Source organism: Meles meles, chromosome 18 (assembly GCF_922984935.1).
Source record: "Meles meles chromosome 18, mMelMel3.1 paternal haplotype, whole genome shotgun sequence".
NCBI lineage: Eukaryota > Metazoa > Chordata > Mammalia > Carnivora > Mustelidae > Meles > Meles meles.
In genome coordinates, this window is record NC_060083.1 from 41958966 (window position 1) to 41978269 (window position 19304).

General features: G+C 40.4%; 1 protein-coding gene and 1 pseudogene across 9 annotated transcripts in view; both read left to right on the forward strand.

Annotated features, from left to right (window-relative positions):
• Positions 1 to 3673: 3673 nt before the first annotated feature.
• Positions 3674 to 4050, forward strand: LOC123930113 (annotated as a pseudogene).
• A 3034-nt stretch (positions 4051 to 7084) lies between these two features.
• CDK12 (cyclin dependent kinase 12) overlaps positions 7085 to 19304 on the forward strand; it is an 82429-nt gene continuing 70209 nt past the window's right edge. For 8 of the 9 annotated variants that reach the window (XM_045984366.1, XM_045984367.1, XM_045984364.1 and 5 more), the window contains exons 1-2: positions 7085 to 8726; positions 13317 to 14201. In XM_045984366.1, coding sequence (XP_045840322.1) covers positions 7678 to 8726; positions 13317 to 14201 — 1934 coding nt within the window. In that variant the 5' untranslated portion in view covers positions 7085 to 7677. The remainder of the gene's footprint in view (positions 8727 to 13316; positions 14202 to 19304) is intronic. The other variant, XM_045984369.1, reaches the window with a different exon arrangement.

Consider the following 19304-nt stretch of genomic DNA (forward strand, 5'->3'; position numbering starts at 1 on the left):
CCTGGGATCAAGCCCCGCATCCGGCTTTCTGCTCAGCAGGGAGCCTGCTTCCCCCCTCTCTCTCTGCCTGTCTCTCTGGCTACTTGTGATTTCTCTCTCTCTCTCTCTGTGTCAAATAAATAAATAAAATCTTTAAAAAAAAAGATAATACGCTTTCTTGAGGTACTAGATGGAAAAATTAAAATGATATTGGCTCTTTGTAACCCGACGTTCCAAGCCCGCCCAATTCACTTAGTTCCCATTTCCTAATTTTTTTCTCAAATTTCAGAAATATTTCTCACGCAATGCCAATTTTTTTTTTTTTAAGATCTGGGAGATTTGGTATAGGATTTGGTATTAGGATTACCTTTGGATTAAGGTAAACTTGTAGCAGTTAGGGGCATCAGATGGTTTTAATTATATACCAAGGTGTATCACAACTGGTAGTGTCCCTATTTTGTAATCACAGTAAAAAGAAGCAGTTTAGTTTGTACTACACAGTACGATTTTCCGTAAATCCACACAAGGAGAAATCTGGAGTAATGCTGAGAAGTTTGTCTCCACTGCAACTGAAGAAGCTGGCTAAAATACAAAGCTAGTATTCGGTGAAAGTTCTTAACATAGTCAAGGCTTGTTTTGTTTTGTCTTGTTTGTTTTTGTTTTAATGTTCTTTTTCCAAACGTCTTTGAAAATAGCTGCGATAAAGTTGGATTTTATCTAGTTCCCTGCAGTGATTATTAAGTGGTGGATCTCTACTGACTTTTCAGTCTCCCTGCTGGGCAGGGAGCCTGCTTCCCCCCTCTCTCTGCCTATCTCTCTGCCTACTTGTGATCTCTCTCTCTCTGTCAAATAAATAAATAAATCTTAAAAAAAAAAAAAAAAAAAGATTGCTACCTCCAGTAAGGTTTAACCTGGTCCACTTCTTTCACTACTGTCTAATAACATTGCCTAGCCCAGCCCCCGATACATGTCAGGAGTGCATATTGTTGGGATAAATTGATAGGGTTGCTGGATAAAACACAGAACACTCGGTTAAATTTTAATTTCAGATAATCAATAAATACTTTTTTTTTTCTAAAGATTTTATCCATTTATTTGACAGCGAGAAATCACAAGAGAGGCAGGCAGAGAGAGAGGAAGGGAAGCAGGTTCTCCATTGAGCAGAGAGCCCGGTGCGGGACTCGATCCCAGGACCCTGAGATCATGACCTGAGCCAAAGGCAGCGGCTTAACCCACTGAGCCACCCAGGCGCCCAATAAATACTTTTAATATAAAAATGTGTTCCAGGGCCACTGAGTGGCTCAGTCAGTTTAACGTCCTCCTTCAGCTCAGATCATGATCCAGGGGTCCTGGGATTGAGCCCCACATCGGGCTGCCTGCTTCTCCCTCTGCCTCTGCCCCTCACCCTCCTTGTGTGTACTAGCTCTCGATCTCTCTTGCTTGCTACCTCTCAAATAAATGAATAAAATATTTTTTAAAAGTGTGTTCCAAATATTATATAATGTAAATCTAGGAACCTTAAAATTGAGGTACAGAGAGCATTTTATCCAAGTGAGAATATTCAAAGATAATTCATATTTATTTTTAAAAAGATTTTATTTATTTATTTGACAGAGAAAGATAGCAAGAGAGAGGACACAAGCAGGGAGAGTGGGAGAGGGAGAAGCAGGCTTCCTGCTGAGCAGGGAGCCTGATGCGGGTCTCGATCCCAGAACCCTGGGATCATAAACTGAGCCGAAGACAGATGCTTAAGGACTGAGACACCCAGCACCCTATATATTTTTTTAAGATTTATTTATTTATTTATTTAGAGAAAGAGAACAAGAATGCACAAATTGGGAGGGGGGTGCAGAGGGAGAGGGATAGAGGGAATCCTCTCAAGCCAACTTTCTGCTGAGTGTGGAGCCCATCTCACCGCCCAATCCCTCGACCCTGGGTTCATGACCTGAGCTGAAACCAAGAACCAGATGCTCAACCGACTGAGCCACCCAGGCACCCCTGAAAGATAATTTATATTTAAAATGCTGACAAGTGGGCGCCTGGGTGGCTCAGTGGGTTAAAGTCTCTGCCTTCAGCTCAGGTCATGATCTCAGGGGCTTGAGATGGAGCCCCGCATCAGGCTCTCTGCTTAGCAAGGAGCCTGCTTCCTCCTCTCTCTCTGCCTGCCTCTCTGCCTACTTGTTATCTCTGTTTGTCAAATAAATAAGTAAAATCTTTAAATCAAATCAAATCAAATCAAATGCTGACAAGCATTGATGGAATCCTAATACTTGTGTATTAGGTAGGAGCTGGTAATACAAACACAGCCCCAAACTTAGATGGACTCACTTGATTTAGAATTCTGAAAATATGATTGGTTACAATATTCAGTACCCCCAAATTTTTTGTTAATTTATTGTTGTGCCCAAAATATCAATATTAGATATACAGCTACATTTCCTCATGGAAACTGTACACAATAATGTCTATACCAAGTGTAGCTAGGTAATTTTAAAGCTTCTAAGCTTGAAAATAAAGTAAACTTTACGAAAATTTGGTTACAGAATAGAATAAGAAGTTATTTCTCATCTGAAAATGCGGATAAAATGACATTATTGAAAAATTTGTACTCCAAAAGTAAAGAAAGGAGAGACATGTCATTAAACAAGAAAATCATTCAAGGTGCACATAGGAGCAATCTTTATATATGGCAAAAAGGGGACATTGGTCAAATTTTAAATGACTAAGTTTTTAAAAAGGAATATATTTATTTATTTGACAGAGAGAGACACAGCAAGAGGGTAACAGAAGCAGGGGGAGTGGGTGAGGGAGAAGCAGGCTTTCTGTTGAGCAGGGAGCCCAATGCAGGGCTCAATCCCAGGACCTTGGGATCATGACCTGAACTGAAGGCAGACACTTAATGACCAAACCACTCAGGTGCCCCAATGACTAAGCTTTGAGGGAGATTTCACAGGACTCTTTAAACCTAAAATCTAAACTAATAAATTGATCCAGGGCAGGGTTGGGGGAGTTATTGACTTTAGGTAAATATTTCGTCTTGAGTACAGCCTAAAGAGACACTTTCTGACTTGCTTTGAGGGATTTACAGGGAAAGTACAGCCTTCGTCTAACTGATTACCTTGGAGTTCATAAAGTTGCCCTGACTCCCTGTCCTAAGAGGTCATGCAAATAAAGCAAATCGTGCAGTCCTGGAATTTCTCAGTTCAAAGTTTTTCTGTAGAGTGAAGCAACCCTTATTTTATAAAAAGCACTATTTTCACCAATCGTTGGACAAATTTCTGCAGTTTATACTTGATTTTGTATTTAAACACTTGGACAAAATATATTTCCTAGAGTAAAAATTTTTTCCCAGCTTTATTTAGAGATTATTGAGACTAGAGTAGAAATGTATCCACCAAGGGGCGCCTGGGTGGCTCAGTGAGTTAAGCCCCTGCCTTTGGCTCGGGTCATGGTCCCAGGGTCCTGGGATCAAGCCCCGCATGGGGCTCCCTGCCCAGCGGGGAGCCTGCTTCTGCCTTCTCTGTCTTCCAGCCTCTCCGCCTACTTCTGATCTCTCTCTCTCTGTCAAATACATTAAAAAAAAAACAAAAAAAAACTTTAGGCTGTCTGTTGGAGGAGTGGGAATTGGTGGCTGCGGCCTTGGGGCTGGGATGAACCACACTCTCAGTGGAGGCCCGGGAGCCAAGCCAGAGCCATGGCAAGTACAGTGGTAGCAGTTGGACTACCATTGCTGCTGCAGGATTTGCAGGCCGTTATGTTTTGCAAGCCATGAAACATATGGAGCCTCAAGTAAAACAAGTTTTTCAGCGTCTACCAAAATCTGCCTTCAGTGGTGGCTATTGTAGAGGTGGGTTTGAACCCAAAATGACAAAACGAACGAGAAGCAGCATTAATACTAGGCGTAAGTCCTACTGCCGATAAGGGAAAAATAAGAGATGCTCATCGACGAATTATGCTTTTAAATCACCCAGACAAGGGAGGATCTCCTTATATAGCAGCCAAAATCAATGAAGCTAAAGATTTACTAGAAGGTCAAGCTAAAAAATGAAGTAAATGTGTGATGAATTTTAAGTTCTTGTTAGTTTATGTATACGAGTGTTAGCTTTTTATAATAAAATGCCTCAAAGCTACAGATTTTAAAAATGATTTAGTACAAACTAAACCAAAAGATTGGTAGAAGTTTTTTCTTTGAATGTGAGGATTTTAAATCACATTATAGAATATTTGGAGATTTAACATTCAGTTATTATAGATACCATTTGAATAGAAATCGACCTTCTCTGGATTTGAAGGTGCCCCCAATCTAATGATACACAGAAAAATTGGTAACTAAAATATAGTTGATCTTATGATGGAATGTACACAGGTTGTTATAGGAGGGAGTCATCTTATTGGGAGAAAAGGCTGCTCAAAGTTCAGAAAATAAACCCCACTGCTTGGAACCTTAAATTTAAAAGTGAGTTTAGCCACAGCTTTGATGTTAAGAAATATAGCTATATCCCTATCTATATATAATTGACAGAACTTAGATTTAATACATTAAAAACTGTTAACAGTGTAAAAAAAATCTTTAGAAATGTATCCACTAAAAAGAGAAAGTGTACTGCAATAGAAAGAGTACTGATCTAAGATTAAAGAAAGAGCTTTCTCTGTTCCTGGCCCTTCCTACACTTAATGGAAGTGTATTCCAACTCCTGAGTCTCGGTTTTAACCTTTAGTAGATGGATGTGGTAATACCAATCTTGGCCACCTCATTGGATTTTTGTTCAACTGATATCTACTGACATACTTAAAAGAGTTCTGTGGAAAATTGAACAGTACTATAGAAATAGAAAAATTCAGTAAAATCTTCATTTATTCATTCATTCATTCATTAGGAGCCTCTAGTCTTCAATAGGTAACCAATAATTAAGAAAGTTTCACTACTGTTTAATTTATACGAATTTTATTCAAGATTTCATTTGGCACATTACCATTAATTCCTTCTGCTGTTCCCATTTTTCTATTTTACCGTGGGTGTGAGTATATCCTGGATCAAAAACTTAATCTCATTTAGAATATATAAAAAATCAGAGTGATTTTGCTGAACTCATGCCAGTGTTTGATAAGGTGTCTCAGTCATTTCATCTAGCTGGCTGCTACATCATCCCACTGGCCATCATGTTAGACACTGGTGGGGACTTTTATATCCAGGCTCTCTGGCAGCAATGAATGGGGAGTTACCATACCTGAGTTCCAGTACTTATGTCTATCCTTTTTTTCTTGATGGCATTAAACTTCCTCCCATGGTTAATTAAAAAGTTTACCTTTTTCATTTTTAGCAAATGTTTATGGACTCAAAAAGGGGCAAGAAGGACGGGAGTGGTGGAGCTTCTGGGACTTTGCAGCCATCATCGGGAGGTGGCAGCTCCAACAGCAGGTCAAAAATTTTCTTTTTGGTATCCATTTGACCAAAAGGAACAAGAACATCTTCTTTCCTTTTTTTTTTTTTAACTGTCAGCACTTGTTTCCTTTTTTTTTTTTTAAGTTTTATTTATTTTACAAAGGGAGACAACACAAGCAGGAGGAATGGAAGAGGGAGAAGCAGGTTTCCCGCCTAGCGGGGAGCCCAATTTGAGAATCAATCCCAGGACAGGGAGAAAATGACCTGAGTGGAAGGCAGACCCTTAGCAACTGAGCCACTCAGGCTCCCCAACAAGAACATTTTCCAGGAGTGATTCTTAGAGTGGATTCTTCTGCCTACATTCAGGGTACTTTCTGGGCCCTAATTTACTGGCTAATCTTCCCATTAAAAAAAAAAAGATTTTATGTATTTATTTATCAGAGAGAGAGATCACAAAGCAGGGGGAACGGTAGGCAGAGGGAGAAGCAGGCTCCTTGCTGAGCAAGGAGCCCAATGTAGGGATCAATCCCAGGACCCTGATCATGACCTGAGCCTAAGGTAGACACTAACTGACTGAGCCACCCATGTGACCCTGGTCTTCCCACTTTTGTTATACATATTTTCGTGATCCTATTCAAATGCCCTACATTTATAAAACTTTTTCTTAACACTGTCATCCTCCTTTAGAACCTTTGCAGTGCTCTGTATCATTCTTATGACATTAATCATCTTATATCCTGTGGTATGAATATTTTCTCTATATCTTGCTTGATGGCCTTAGAGAAAGGACACTATTTCACAGAAGAGGGCCTTAAAGTCTCATGGATAAATTTGATGAATAAATGAATGAAGATTTTGGATAAGTCATTTGAGTCCTTGGTGCCTTAGTTTCCTCGCATATACAATCCTATTCAGATGACTGTGTAGATGGAATGAGCTAATGTGTGCAAAGTTCTGAAAGGTAAAATATGAAGGGATATTATTTTTTCTTGCTCATGAATACTATGTTCTACTTGTTCATAATTATAATCTTCTGTGTGAAGATAAAAGGCTAAATGATTCCAGAAAAGCCACAGACAATCCGAAGAGGTGATGAGTTTTCAGGTTAAGATTTTAAACAGAGTGGAGAGAGCAAGTGCCACACTATTTAAGAGTTGTGCTTTGGTGTTAGACATGAATTTGAATCTCGTTTTTGGCACTTGCTGGACTAGCTTCGTTATCGTAAGTTATATAACTTCTGTGACTCCGAGTTTCCTTATATGTAAAATAGGGAAGATGATATCGCGTTTTGCAGGGTAGTATGAGAATTAGAGATGAGGCACATAGTATACGCTATGGAAGGAGGTATTGTTAATACTTAAGGACTTGGGTTGAAGTGGCCCCACACTCGCCCTTTGTCCCGTTAACAATATTTTCATACCGGTAGTTAAAAGAGTTGTCATAAAGTACGCAAAATTAGTTTTGTGCCGGAGCCTGGGAGTTTTTGTTCAATGAGTTACCAATAAAGTTTTGAACAAACAAAAAATTCTACCGCCGTTTCAATAAAGCTTTGCTCAAATGGAGAGCGGGGAGCTTATCGCGAGAATCTGGCGGAACGCGTTTTCTTGTTCAGGACCTACTCTCGCGTTGTTTGAACAAGCCGTGGTGAGAGGTGAAAGGGAAGCACGAAATACCGCGAGAGTCGTCAGGATTCTCGCGGTATTTCCTGGGTTTGCCCCCTCCCCCCCCCCTCTAAGTGCCGTTTCGGTTTAACCTAGTGTGTGACTGAGTCTGTGTGAGGGAGCGAGTGAGTGTGTGAGGTGTTAAGGTGAGGCGGAGGCAAGAAGAGGGGCTCCCTCAGGAGCGAGGGACAAAGGGGGCGTGAGGCACCTAGGCCGCGGGACCCCAGCGACAGGAAGCCGCCCCGAGCCGGGCTACCGGGTAGGGGAAGGGCCCGCGCAGTCTTCACAGGGCCCTAGAGCCGGAGTCGGCCCCACAGCCCCAGGCCGTCGGCTTCCTACTTCCTCGACCTCCCGAGCGCCCGGGTTGAGGACTGGCTCGGCGGGGGGAGGAGGGGAAACAGACTTGAGCAGCTACCGTTGTCTCGCAACTCCACTGCTGAGGAACTCTCATCTCTTTTCTGGCTCCTTCACCCCCTACCTCATGTAGGAGGGTGCTGAGGCGTCGGGAGGGAGGAGGAGCCTGGGCTACCGTCCCTTCCCTCCCCACCCCGTTCTAGGGGCGCTTTGGTAGGCGTGGGGTTGGGGGGGAGGGTGGGGGTTACTTTTTGGAGTGCTGGGGAACTTTTTCCCCTTTTTGCGGCTAGGGGAAAGGGAATGCCCAATCCAGAGAGACATGGGGGCAAGAAGGACGGGAGTGGAGGAGCTTCTGGAACTTTGCAGCCGTCATCGGGAGGTGGCAGCTCCAACAGCAGAGAGCGTCACCGCTTGGTGTCGAAGCACAAGCGGCATAAATCCAAGCACTCCAAAGACATGGGGTTAGTGACCCCCGAAGCAGCACCTTTGGGTACAATTATCAAGCCTTTGGTGGAGTATGATGACATCAGCTCTGATTCAGATACCTTCTCTGATGACATGGCCTTCAAACTGGACAGGAGGGAGAATGATGAACGTCGTGGAACTGATCGGAGTGACCGTCTGCACAAACATCGTCACCACCAGCACAGACGTTCCCGGGACTTACTAAAAACTAAACAAACAGAAAAAGAAAAAAACCAGGAAGTCTCCAGCAAATCGGGATCGATGAAGGACCGGGTATCAGGAAGTTCAAAGCGTTCAAATGAAGAGAATGAGGACTATGGGAAGGCACAGATATCCAAAAGCAGCAGCAACAAAGAATCCAGGTCATCCAAACTCCATAAAGAGAAGACCCGGAAAGAACGTGAGTTGAAGTCTGGGCACAAAGACCGGAGTAAAAGTCATCGGAAAAGGGAAACACCCAAAAGCTACAAAACAGTGGACAGCCCCAAACGGAGATCCAGGAGTCCTCACAGGAAATGGTCTGACAGCCCCAAGCAAGATGATAGCCCGTCAGGAGCTTCTTATGGCCAAGATTATGACCTTAGTCCCCCAAGATCTCACACCTCTAGTAATTATGACTCCTACAAGAAGAGTCCTGGAAGTACCTCAAGAAGGCAATCAATTAGCCCTCCTTACAAGGAGCCTTCGGCCTACCAATCCAGCACCCGGTCACCCAGTCCCTACAGTAGACGACAAAGATCTGTGAGTCCCTATAGTCGGAGACGTTCTTCCAGCTATGAAAGGAGTGGCTCTTACAGTGGGAGATCACCCAGTCCCTATGGTCGCAGACGGTCCAGCAGCCCTTTCATGAGCAAACGGTCTTTGAGTCGGAGTCCGCTCCCCAGGTGAGCTATTTGCCTACAGCCCTTTCTTACTTAGGCTGGGTCATCAGGAACTGGCAGTTAGTCTTGTTAATGTTTTGTTGAAGCCCCCACTCTTCCTCATGGACTTACCTTGCTATTGGCTGGTTATTCAAGTAGGTGAATCTGGTCTTCTCTTAGCCCAGAATTTGAGAAGTGGAGAGTTCGCATACCTAAAACTGCTAAAGGTAGGTACTTCCAGTGGTGAGATCTTCAGATGTAAGCTCCTGTGAGAAAAATAAGCTCCAGCTTATTGAATACACAGGGTTGATAACTGAGCTTATCCAGAGTTTATCAAGCAATTTCTTTTGCATTATCTTAATTGTTTTAAAATCACCTTGGTATTCGTGCTTTAGACCTCACTGGACCTGACTGGAGATGTAAGAAATTATAAATTTTGCATTATCTTGAAGCTGTTTTCCTAGGTCGTCTATCATTTGTGCGTGTGCTATCTATCCACTGAGTCTTCAAAGCTGTAAGTTTATTTCCTAATTGACAATGTTTTGATAACTCCTGTCTTTTAACTGATGTTTCTAGTGGAAATTCGGCTGTTTAGTCCTTTTTTATTTTGTTGATATATAGTTTAGCAGAAATTGGTTCTAAGGAGAATTTGATTTTTTTTAACAGCATCACCATTTACCTACCTTGTGACCACTGGCAATTTTCAAAATCTTTCTCTAAAAAAATGATAATAGTGCCTTTACCATATTTTAGCAAAAAAGGCAGGTTAGTTTGAAATTTAATCGTTAAGATTAATTACTCTTGAAAACTGTTCTTATTCCTAGATGATGAGATATGTTTCTTTGTGCTCTCACCTTTGTCCACAAAAGAAGATGGGTTTTGGGAGTTATACCTGAGTGGAATCCTAGTCTTGATTTGTGAACTTTGGCAAATAATTTAATTTCTCCCTGCCTATGTTTCTTCATATGTGAAGTGGGAATAATAACTACCTACTTTGAGAGTAGTTGTGAGGATTAAATTAGTTGTGAGATTATATTAAATTAGTAAATAAGTATATAGCACAGTTCCTGGTTACCTGGTGCAAGTCAGTAAATTCTGTCTTATGAGTGAGGAAGTGTTGAATACTAGGGGAGAGATTATGCTAATTAGTAAAAATCCATGCATGTCTTACGTGTCAATATGAGTAATTTTGCTGACTTAAAGTGATAATTATTCATAAATTAGTTTGAATTAATCAAACTGCAGAGTTCTTAGCTGTGAGGGTCTAAAAGTTCTTTAGTCTTTCCCCTCACCCCTAAATCTCCCATTTTATCACAGTTTTTCAAACAGAAAAGTTGAAAGAATTATAGTGAGGATCCATAAATGTACTACCTAGATTCTGCAATTAATATGTGCTATATATTTTATCATATCCATCCGTCTCTCCATCAATCCATCTTTTGTTCTGATTCATCTCAAATTGCAAACATCAGTATACTTCACTGTAAGCATTTTAGTGTGTCGTATAACATTAGCTGGAGTTGACTTTGAAGGGGTAAGAGTAAAATTTATATACAGTGAAATGGATGTTTTAAGTGTACCATTTTGTAAAGTAGCTTAGTCGTTTAAAGGAACGTAAGAAATATTTTCAGAATACTTGTTTTCTTGAGGGAGTAGTTTCATTAAGGCTGTTTGGAGAATTTTTATTGTCATGAGTTTTGGGAATATGGAAGTGCACTTGAAACTAAAACACTAGAATGACTTTCAGAAAGAACTTGCTTTGCAGTGATTCCTTTTGGATTCATATCTGTAGTTCTCTTCCTCTACTCGGTTAATTGGAACTAGTGCAGTAATGGTAAAAAGTAAATCAGGAAAGAATTGGAGACACAGTATGATAGCATAGGACACAATATATAAACATAATTTTAGAGTCAACATGCATATTTTTAGTTGGGTTTTAGAGAGCATTATATGTTTGTATGTGTGCACTACAGATTTTTTCTCATTCACTGGACTTCCAGACAGTAAATACAAAAATTTCTTAGAGTATACAGATCCCTTCTGTGATATCTCTGTTTTTTCCTTGGGAGACACAGTCAAAATTATAAGCAATATCATTTTAAAAAACTGAAAATGCCTTGCCAGAAATGCAATGTCTTGACATCCTCCAAATTAATAGTGATTAATGGTAGCAATTTCTTTTCAGATGGGTAGAACCTAACTCGATTCGGGGGATTATACACTTGTTTCTGAGAACAGTTTTATTATTGCCTGCATTTACCTATTGGTTGTCTGCTCTCACCACCTTGCCCTCCACGTTGGATTTTTTTGCTTGAAGAGTGGATCTTGCCTTCAATATAGCATTTCCATCACTAAAAATGCCATAAGTATATGGCCATCAGAATGTTCTGTTAACAATAGGCTTCTGTTCAGAAATTGAAGGGTTTGTAGCAGAGTTCCTTAGGAAGATTTAGTAATGCTGAATGATTAAAGAAACTAGTTTTTAGAGCATGTGGTTCTGACGTTACTTAGTGTTTGGGACTTTAGAAGTTTATTTTATCCTGGGATAGCAGAGATGGTAGTTTTATCCCAATTCAGTGAGAGAAAACCTCTGGTTTCATCCAGTTATTTACAAGAGATGTATTAGTTTGATAAATCCACTTAACCATTTTCAGCATTGTATATTCTCATGTTCATATATATATTGTTATTGCTGTTTTGAGTACTTCTATTCCAATAATGACGTGTATTTTAACTAACTTTGTGGAGCAAACTTTGAAAAAGCAGTGTAGGTATAAGAAAACCATGGCTAATACCATGTGAGTTACTTTGCCTACGCATATATACTATTTGTTTTGAAACATTTTTTGAAATATGTCAGTATTACTAATGACCAAAGATAAAGGGAGATATTGAAGATCTGGAGTGGGAACAATTTATTTTAGACTACTGGGCAAATAATGTTTTGTTTAGTCAGGTTTTTAGTGCTATTTTTTCTCTGTTCACATTGAGGTCTGAGCACATTAGGTTTTATGAAAGGCAAAAAGAATGAGGGTTGGGTTTCAATTTAGAATAATCTGCCTCATGGATTTCCAGATTCTTAATAATGAAGAAAATAAATTGAACGTGCAAAAGTACTTTGCTTTATGAGTTCCTATAAAGTTAATGGAGGGGCACTTGGGTGGCTCAGTGGGTTAAGCCTCTGCCTTCAGCTCAGGTCATGATCCCAGAGTCCTGGGATCGAGCCCCGCATTGGGGGGGGGGGGTCTCTGCTCAGCAGGGAGCCTGCTTCCCTCTCTCTCTCTGCCTGCCTCTCTGCCTACTTGTGATCTCTGTCAAATAAATAAATAAAATCTTAAAAAAAAAAAGTTGATTGGAAATTATTTTATATTTGAAAGTACCAGAAGTCATTATAGTTTTGGTAACTTCTGATAAATTATTTGGTAAGACAACTTTTTCAGCTTATTTATCTTGCAAATCCTAATGAGTCTTGTATCTTAGGGGTTGTTTAGTATAGGCACAACTTAATTATCGACTGAGGATACAAGGAACAAAATTTTCCTGTGATCTGTCAATTAAATAGCTCCCTAGTTGAAACAGTTAGGTTTTGGTGAAGCATGCTAGTTACTTTTAACTTCCTGATTGGTATAACCCACATTTAGTATGATGTATGACTTTTTTTTTTTTAATCATGTTTTCATTTTATCGGATTTAAACCGAAATTCCAAAAAAGTAATCATTGTGAATATGGGTGTTTTCCAACATGGGAAAAAATACTCACCCATCTTCTTGTAGTAAGTAATGGATAATTTTAGTGTTATATGATTGAAATATGTTGTTCCTTGTAATCTACTTTTTTAAAAGATTTTATTTATTTATGACAGAGAGAGAGAGATCACAAGTTGGCAGAGAGGCAGGTGTGGCGGGGGTGGGAAGCAGCCTTCCCACTGAGCAGAGAGCCCGATATGGGGCTGGATCCTGAGATCATGACCTGAGCCGAAGTCAGAGGCTTAACCCATTGAGCCTCCCAGGCACCCCCCCGTAATCTATTTTTTAAGTAAACTTTATTTTTTAGACCAGTTTTAGATTCATAAAAAAAATTGTGAAGATAGTACAAAGAATTATTATATGTCCTCGCATTCAGTTTCCCGTTATTAACATTTTACATTGAACTGGTACATTTGTTACAGTTAACAACAATATTGATATTATTATTTTAAAGATTTTATTTATTTTTTTGAGAGAGGGAGAAAGAGAGAGAGAGAGAGCACAAGAGGGGGGTCAGAAGGAGAAGCAGACTCCCCACCGAGCAGGGAACCTGATGTGGGACTCGATCCAGGGACTCCAGGATCATGACCTGGCCAAAGGCAGTCATCCAACCAACTGAGCCACCCAGGTGCCCCAATATTGATATTATTATTGTTGTCATCATCATCATCGTTATTTTTTGATGATACCTAAGTCTACGGTCATACCACCCTGAACGGGCCCAATCTTGGTACCTAATTCATTTCTAAGATTGCTAAATTACTCAAAGTAGGTTCTTTAAGTTACAGTGTTCCATAGTCTAACTAATGTATTCTCCTGCATATTGTTGTCAGCTATCCATTTTAAACTGCCTTTTTCTTTTTCCAGCAGGAAATCCATGAAGTCAAGAAGCAGAAGTCCTGCATATTCAAGACACTCATCTTCTCATAGTAAAAAAAAGAGATCTGGGTCACGCAGTCGACATTCCAGCATCTCACCTGTCAGGCTTCCATTGAACTCCAGCTTGGGAGCTGAACTCAGTAGGAAAAAGAAGGAAAGAGCTGCTGCTGCTGCTGCAGCAAAAATGGATGGAAAGGATTCCAAGGGTTCACCTATATTTTTGCCTAGAAAAGAGAATAGTTTAGTAGAGGCTAAGGATTCAGGCTTGGAGTCTAAAAAGCTAACCAGAGGTGTAAAATTGGAAAAATCTGCCCCAGATACTGAACTGGTGAATGTACCACATCTAAATACAGAAGTCAAAAATTCCTTAGATACAGGGAAAGTAAAGTTGGATGAGAACTCTGAGAAGCATCCTATTAAAGATTTGAAAGCGCAGGGATCAAGAGACTCTAAACCCATAGCATTGAAAGAGGAGATTATTACTCCAAAAGAGACAGAGACATCAGAAAAGGAGACTCCTCCACCTGTCCCCACAGTTACTTCTCCTCCACCTCCTTTACCAACTACTACCCCTCCACCTCAGACACCCCCTTTGCCACCTTTGCCTCCATTACCAGCTATTCCACAGCAACCACCTCTGCCTCCTCCCCAACCACCATTTAGTCAGGTTCTTACTTCTAGTACTTCAACTTTGCCCCCTTCTACTCACCCAAGGACATCTACTTTGTCCTCTCAGGCAAATTCTCAGCCCCTTGCACAGGTTTCTGTGAAGACTCAAGTATCCGTAACAGCTGCTATTCCACACCTGAAAACTTCAACGTTGCCTCCTTTGCCCCTCCCACCCTTGTTACCAGGAGACGATGACTTGGATAGGTAAGTCCTATAGTTAACTGGGAAAACTTTACCCTCTTGATGTAAATGTTTCGCATTTTCTCTTCTCAAACTGTCAAAACTGTTCTAATACATGGCTGTTTAAAATGCTTTTATGAGTAGGAAAGGCTTTTGGTATTTGGTTTTCATTGTTTTTTTGTTTTTTTTTTTTTGTTTTTTTTTTTAAAGATTTTATTTATTTATTTGACAGAGAGAGATCACAAGTAGACAGAGAGGCAGGCAGAGAGAGAGAGGGAAGCAGGCTCGCTGCTGAGCAGAGAGCCCGATGTGGGACTCGATCCCAGGACCCTGGGATCATGACCTGAGCCGAAGGCAGCGGCTCAACCCACTGAGCCACCCAGGCGCCCCTGTTTTTTTTTTTTTTTTAAGATTTTATTTATTTATTTGACAGAGATCACAAGTAGGCAGAGAGGCAGGCTTGTCCCTGAGCAGAGAGCCCAGGACCCTGGATTCATGACCTGAGCCAAAGGCAGGGGCTTTAACCCACTGAGCCACCCAGGTGCCCCAAAAGTTCTTATTTATAACATTATTATTTAGGAGGAGAAAATTATAATTTGAGGCCTAGTAACCCTTTTTCTTCATAAGTTTATTTGATAAGGCTAACGTTTGGTTCAAGTTTTTAAAAATTAATGGTGTTTTTCTCCCTAAAGTTTTATGTTGAAAAATTATTTTTTTCCTTTTTCCTGTTAGATTTTTTTTCTTTTTTTCTTTTTTTAAGATTTTATTTATTTGAGAGGAAGAAACTACAAGCAGGGGAGGGGCAGAGGGAGAAGGAAAAGCAGACTCTCTGCTGAGCAAAGGGGCCTCAATCCCAGGACCCTGGGATCATGGTCTGAGCCAACAGCAACAGCTTAACTGACTGAGCCACCCAGGCGCCCCAAGATCTTTTTTTTTTTTAAAGGAATGGATCATTCTTTTTTTTTTTTTTTAAGATTTTTATTTATTTATTTGACAGAGAGAGATCACAAGTAGGCAGAGAGGTAGGCAGAGAGAGAGGGAAGCAGGCTCCATGCTGAGCAGAGAGCCTGATGCAGCACTTGATCCCAGGACCCTGAGATCATGACCTGAGCCGAAAGCAGCGGCTTAACCTACTGAGCCACCCAGGCGCCCCAAGATCTTTGTTATTTTTAAGCAATCCCTGCACCCAGTGTGGGGCTCAAACCCATGAACCAGAGATCAAGAGTTACATGCTCCACTAATTGAGCCAGTCAGGCACCTCTATGTTGAAATTTTAATAGCCGTAGAAAAATGGAAAAAATAATACAGTTAACTCCTTTATACTCTTCACCAAGATTCACCAGTTAACTTTTTGCCACATTTGCTTTACGTTAAGATATCATGACACTTTACTTGTGAATACTTTAGCGTGTCTCTTCTAAAACTAAGAACATTTTCCTAAAGAATCACAATACCTTAATCACCAAAAAAACTTATTACTAATTTAATAATATAATATCGATAATGATACTGAATATCCTTAGGGGTCCCCCAAAATTTTATAACTGGGTTTTTTCCCTCCTAATTCAGGAAAAGAATAAACCAGGTTTATCTTGAAAGGCACTGCTTAAAAAAAAAAAAGCTATCCTGTAAGAACCAAAGACCAGTATGTAGAATCTTTACTAATTGGAATACAAATTCACAGTAGGATGATGGGAATAGCTCTAATTTTGATGAGTCCTCTGAATAGTGAGAAGTGAAATGATTATGAAACATGAATCTGATTTTATGGAAGGCATTAGGAAATGTACTTATATCTTAGCATGACTAGCTAGGCAAATACCATCAAATAAATACGATTTAGTGGTGACATATGCTATGGTAGTCTGTGTTAGTGTTTTTTTCTAAGGAGATCCTACCCTCTTGTTCTCTAGGATATGAGTTTAATTTTAGTATGTGCTGGTGAAGCAAACATGGGTATGAGTTTAATTTATTGCAACAAACTTTTATTGTAATCATAAAAATAAGTGCTACTGATCTTACATCCCAGACCAATTCCCAAGCTTCCATTATTTTCCAAGTGACATCAGTAATTTGAATGATGATACATTTCAGCTCTTTACATCTATATTTTTCCAGACTGTGCTCTGTGCCTTTTAGGTGCAAATGCAATTAAAAACATTTTTTTAAGAATGAGTCCATTACTGTTTATAGTGGTAAATCTTATTTTAAAGAAAAATTCCACCTGCTCTTTCTAATATTAATAATTGTCAGTTCTGCCATATTCGAAGATTTGTAAAGGAGAAGGATAAAACCTGAGATTTATGTAAGAAAATCTGTTTAGGTACACAGTATACTTCTCACAGATACAAACTACATGTGTCTGTGGGTTTTGTTGGAAAAGGAAATATCAGATGAGCATTATCCAATAGGATAATAGGGCCATGATCTGTCAGTGTGGCTGAGAATCTTCATTTTGAAATGTTTACTTGGCTAACCAAATAATTATTGAACTTATCTACCTTGTGTCAGTATAGAGCGCAGATTTCCAGAGGTGTAATAATTTTGATAGGCACATAGAAATTTCTATTTTTTAGCTTGGGATGAAAGGTAAAGTAAGACTATTCAGTGGTTATTTGAGTATGTGTGGCTATCTTTAAGAATGTGTATAAGAGGGCGCTTGGGTGGCTCAGTTAGTTGGTTGAGCAACTGCCTTCGGCTCAGGTCATGATCCTGGGGTCCTCAGATCGGGTCCCACATCGGGCTCCCTGCTCAGTGGGGAGTCTGCTTCTCTCTCTGACCACCCCCCCCCCATGCTTTCTCTCTCTCTCAAATAAATCTTTATTTTTTTAATTTTTTTTTTTTTTAAAGATTTTATTTATTTATTTGACAGAGAGAGAGATCACAAGTAGGCAGAGAGGCAGGCAGAGAGAGGAGGAAGCAGGCTCCCTGCGGAGCAGAGAGCCCGATGTGGGGCTTGATCCCAGGACCCTGAGATCATGACCTGAGCCGAAGGCAGCGGCTTAATCCACTGAGCCACCCAGGCGCCCCTAAATAAATCTTTAAAAAGAAAAAAAAATGGGGGCGCCTGGGTGGCTCAGTGGGTTAAAGCCTCTGCCTTCGGCTCAGGTCATGATCCCAGGGTCCTGGGATCAAGCCCCACATCGGGCTCTCTGCTCTGCGGGGAGCCTGCTTCCTCCTCTCTCTCTCTCTCTCTCTGCCTGCCTCTCTGCCTGCCTCTCTGCCTACTTGTGATCTCTGTCTGTCAAATAAATAAATAAAATCTTTAAAAAAAAAAAATGTATGAGAGAATGAAGTGAACAGAAGTATTTTTTGTTATATTATCAGTTCTGATTGTGAAAGTGTAACTCTTTCATAGTCCGATGTACTTAATTTTTAATAGTATGATAATTATGTAAAAACTCATACACAATAAAAACAAAACATCTAGTTTCTGTGGAGACATAGATCCATATATATCACACCAAAAAGTCCAGAAAGATTTCTTTTTTTTTTTAAAGATTTTATTTATTTATTTGACAAACAGAAATCACAAGCAGGCAGAGAGGCAGACAGAGAGAGATGAGGAAGCAGGCTCCCCGCTGCTGGCAGAGAGCCCGATGCGGGGCTTGATCCCAGGACCCTGGGATCATGACCCAAGCCGAAGGCAGAGGCCTTAACCCACTGAGCCACCCAGGTGCCCCCAGAAAGATTTCTTTAAGCTAATAATAATGGTTATCTCTGTGAATGGGACTTAAGATCAGGATCAAAGGTAAAGGACCTTGTCTGCAAAATTTTAGTTTGTTTTTTTTTTAATATTTTATTTATTTGACAGAGAGAAATCACAACTAGGCAAGGAGGCAGGCAGAGAGAGAGGAGGAAGCAGGCTCCCCGTGGAGCAGAGAGCCCGATGTGGGGCTCGATCCCAGGATCCTGGGATCATGACCTGAGCCGAAGGCAGAGGCTTTAACCCACTGAGCCACCCAGGCGCCCCTTGCACCTGTTTTTCACATGAAAAATGAAAAATAATTTTTATGTCAGAAAACTTTTCAGGAAGAAATCTGAAAGTTGCACATGGAATTCATTTATATTCTTTTTTTTTTTTTTAAGATTTTATTTATTTATTTATTTCACAGACAGATTACAAGTAGGCAGAGAGGCAGGCAGAGAGAGGAGGAAGCAGGCTCCCCGCTGAGCAGAGAGCCGGATGCGGGGTTCAATCCCAGGACCCTGGGATCATGACCTGAGCTGAAGGCAGAGGCTTTAACCCACTGAGCCACCCAGGCGCCCCTCATTTGTATTCTTGATCATCTTATGTGAGATTGCAGCAGCTTAATTTTTAAGAATGATTTATACATCTTTCTGTTTACGGTGCTTTAAACAGAACACAGAATGGGATCAGTAAATATTGCTTATTTGAATGAATAAGACAACTGAAAAAGACAGGATCAGGACTTATGTGGATGACACTGGGCATGTAGCTAATTCACTTGGCACATGGATGATGTAAAACTTGTATCAGGATTTGTCTTCTTTTAAAGTCTCTTTAAGAATAGAATGAAACTTGGGGCACCTGGGTGGCTTAGTGGGTTAAAGCCTCTGCCTTCAGCTCAGGTCATGATCCCGGGGTCCTGGGATCGAGCCCCGTATCGGGATCTCTGCTCCGCGCAGAGCCTGCTTCCTCCTCTCTCTCTGCCTTCCTCTCTGCCTAGTTGTGATTTCTCTCTGTCAAATAAATAAAATATTAAAAAAAAAAAAAAAAAGAATAGAATGAAACTTTTCTTTCAAACATGTCTATAGGGCCTGGAGTGTATTAATCCAGGTATCAAATGCAGGAGTGGATTTAACTAATGGTATTGCCAAAGCCTTTCTAATTCATGGTCTGCAGTTCTTTGTTTCAAGAAATAAAGGCTGCTAAACTATCCATTCTTTGTAATATAGTACGTTTATCATGAACATAGCTATTCATCGGGATCACCTGCTTTTTTTTTTTTTTTTAAGATTTTATTTGTTTATTTGAGAGAGAAAGAGTGGCAGGAAGGTCAGAGGTAGAGGGACAAACAGACTCCCCACTGAGCAGGGCTGTACCCCAGAACCCCTGAGATCATGACCTGAGCCAAAATCAGACGCTTAAGCCACTGAGCCACC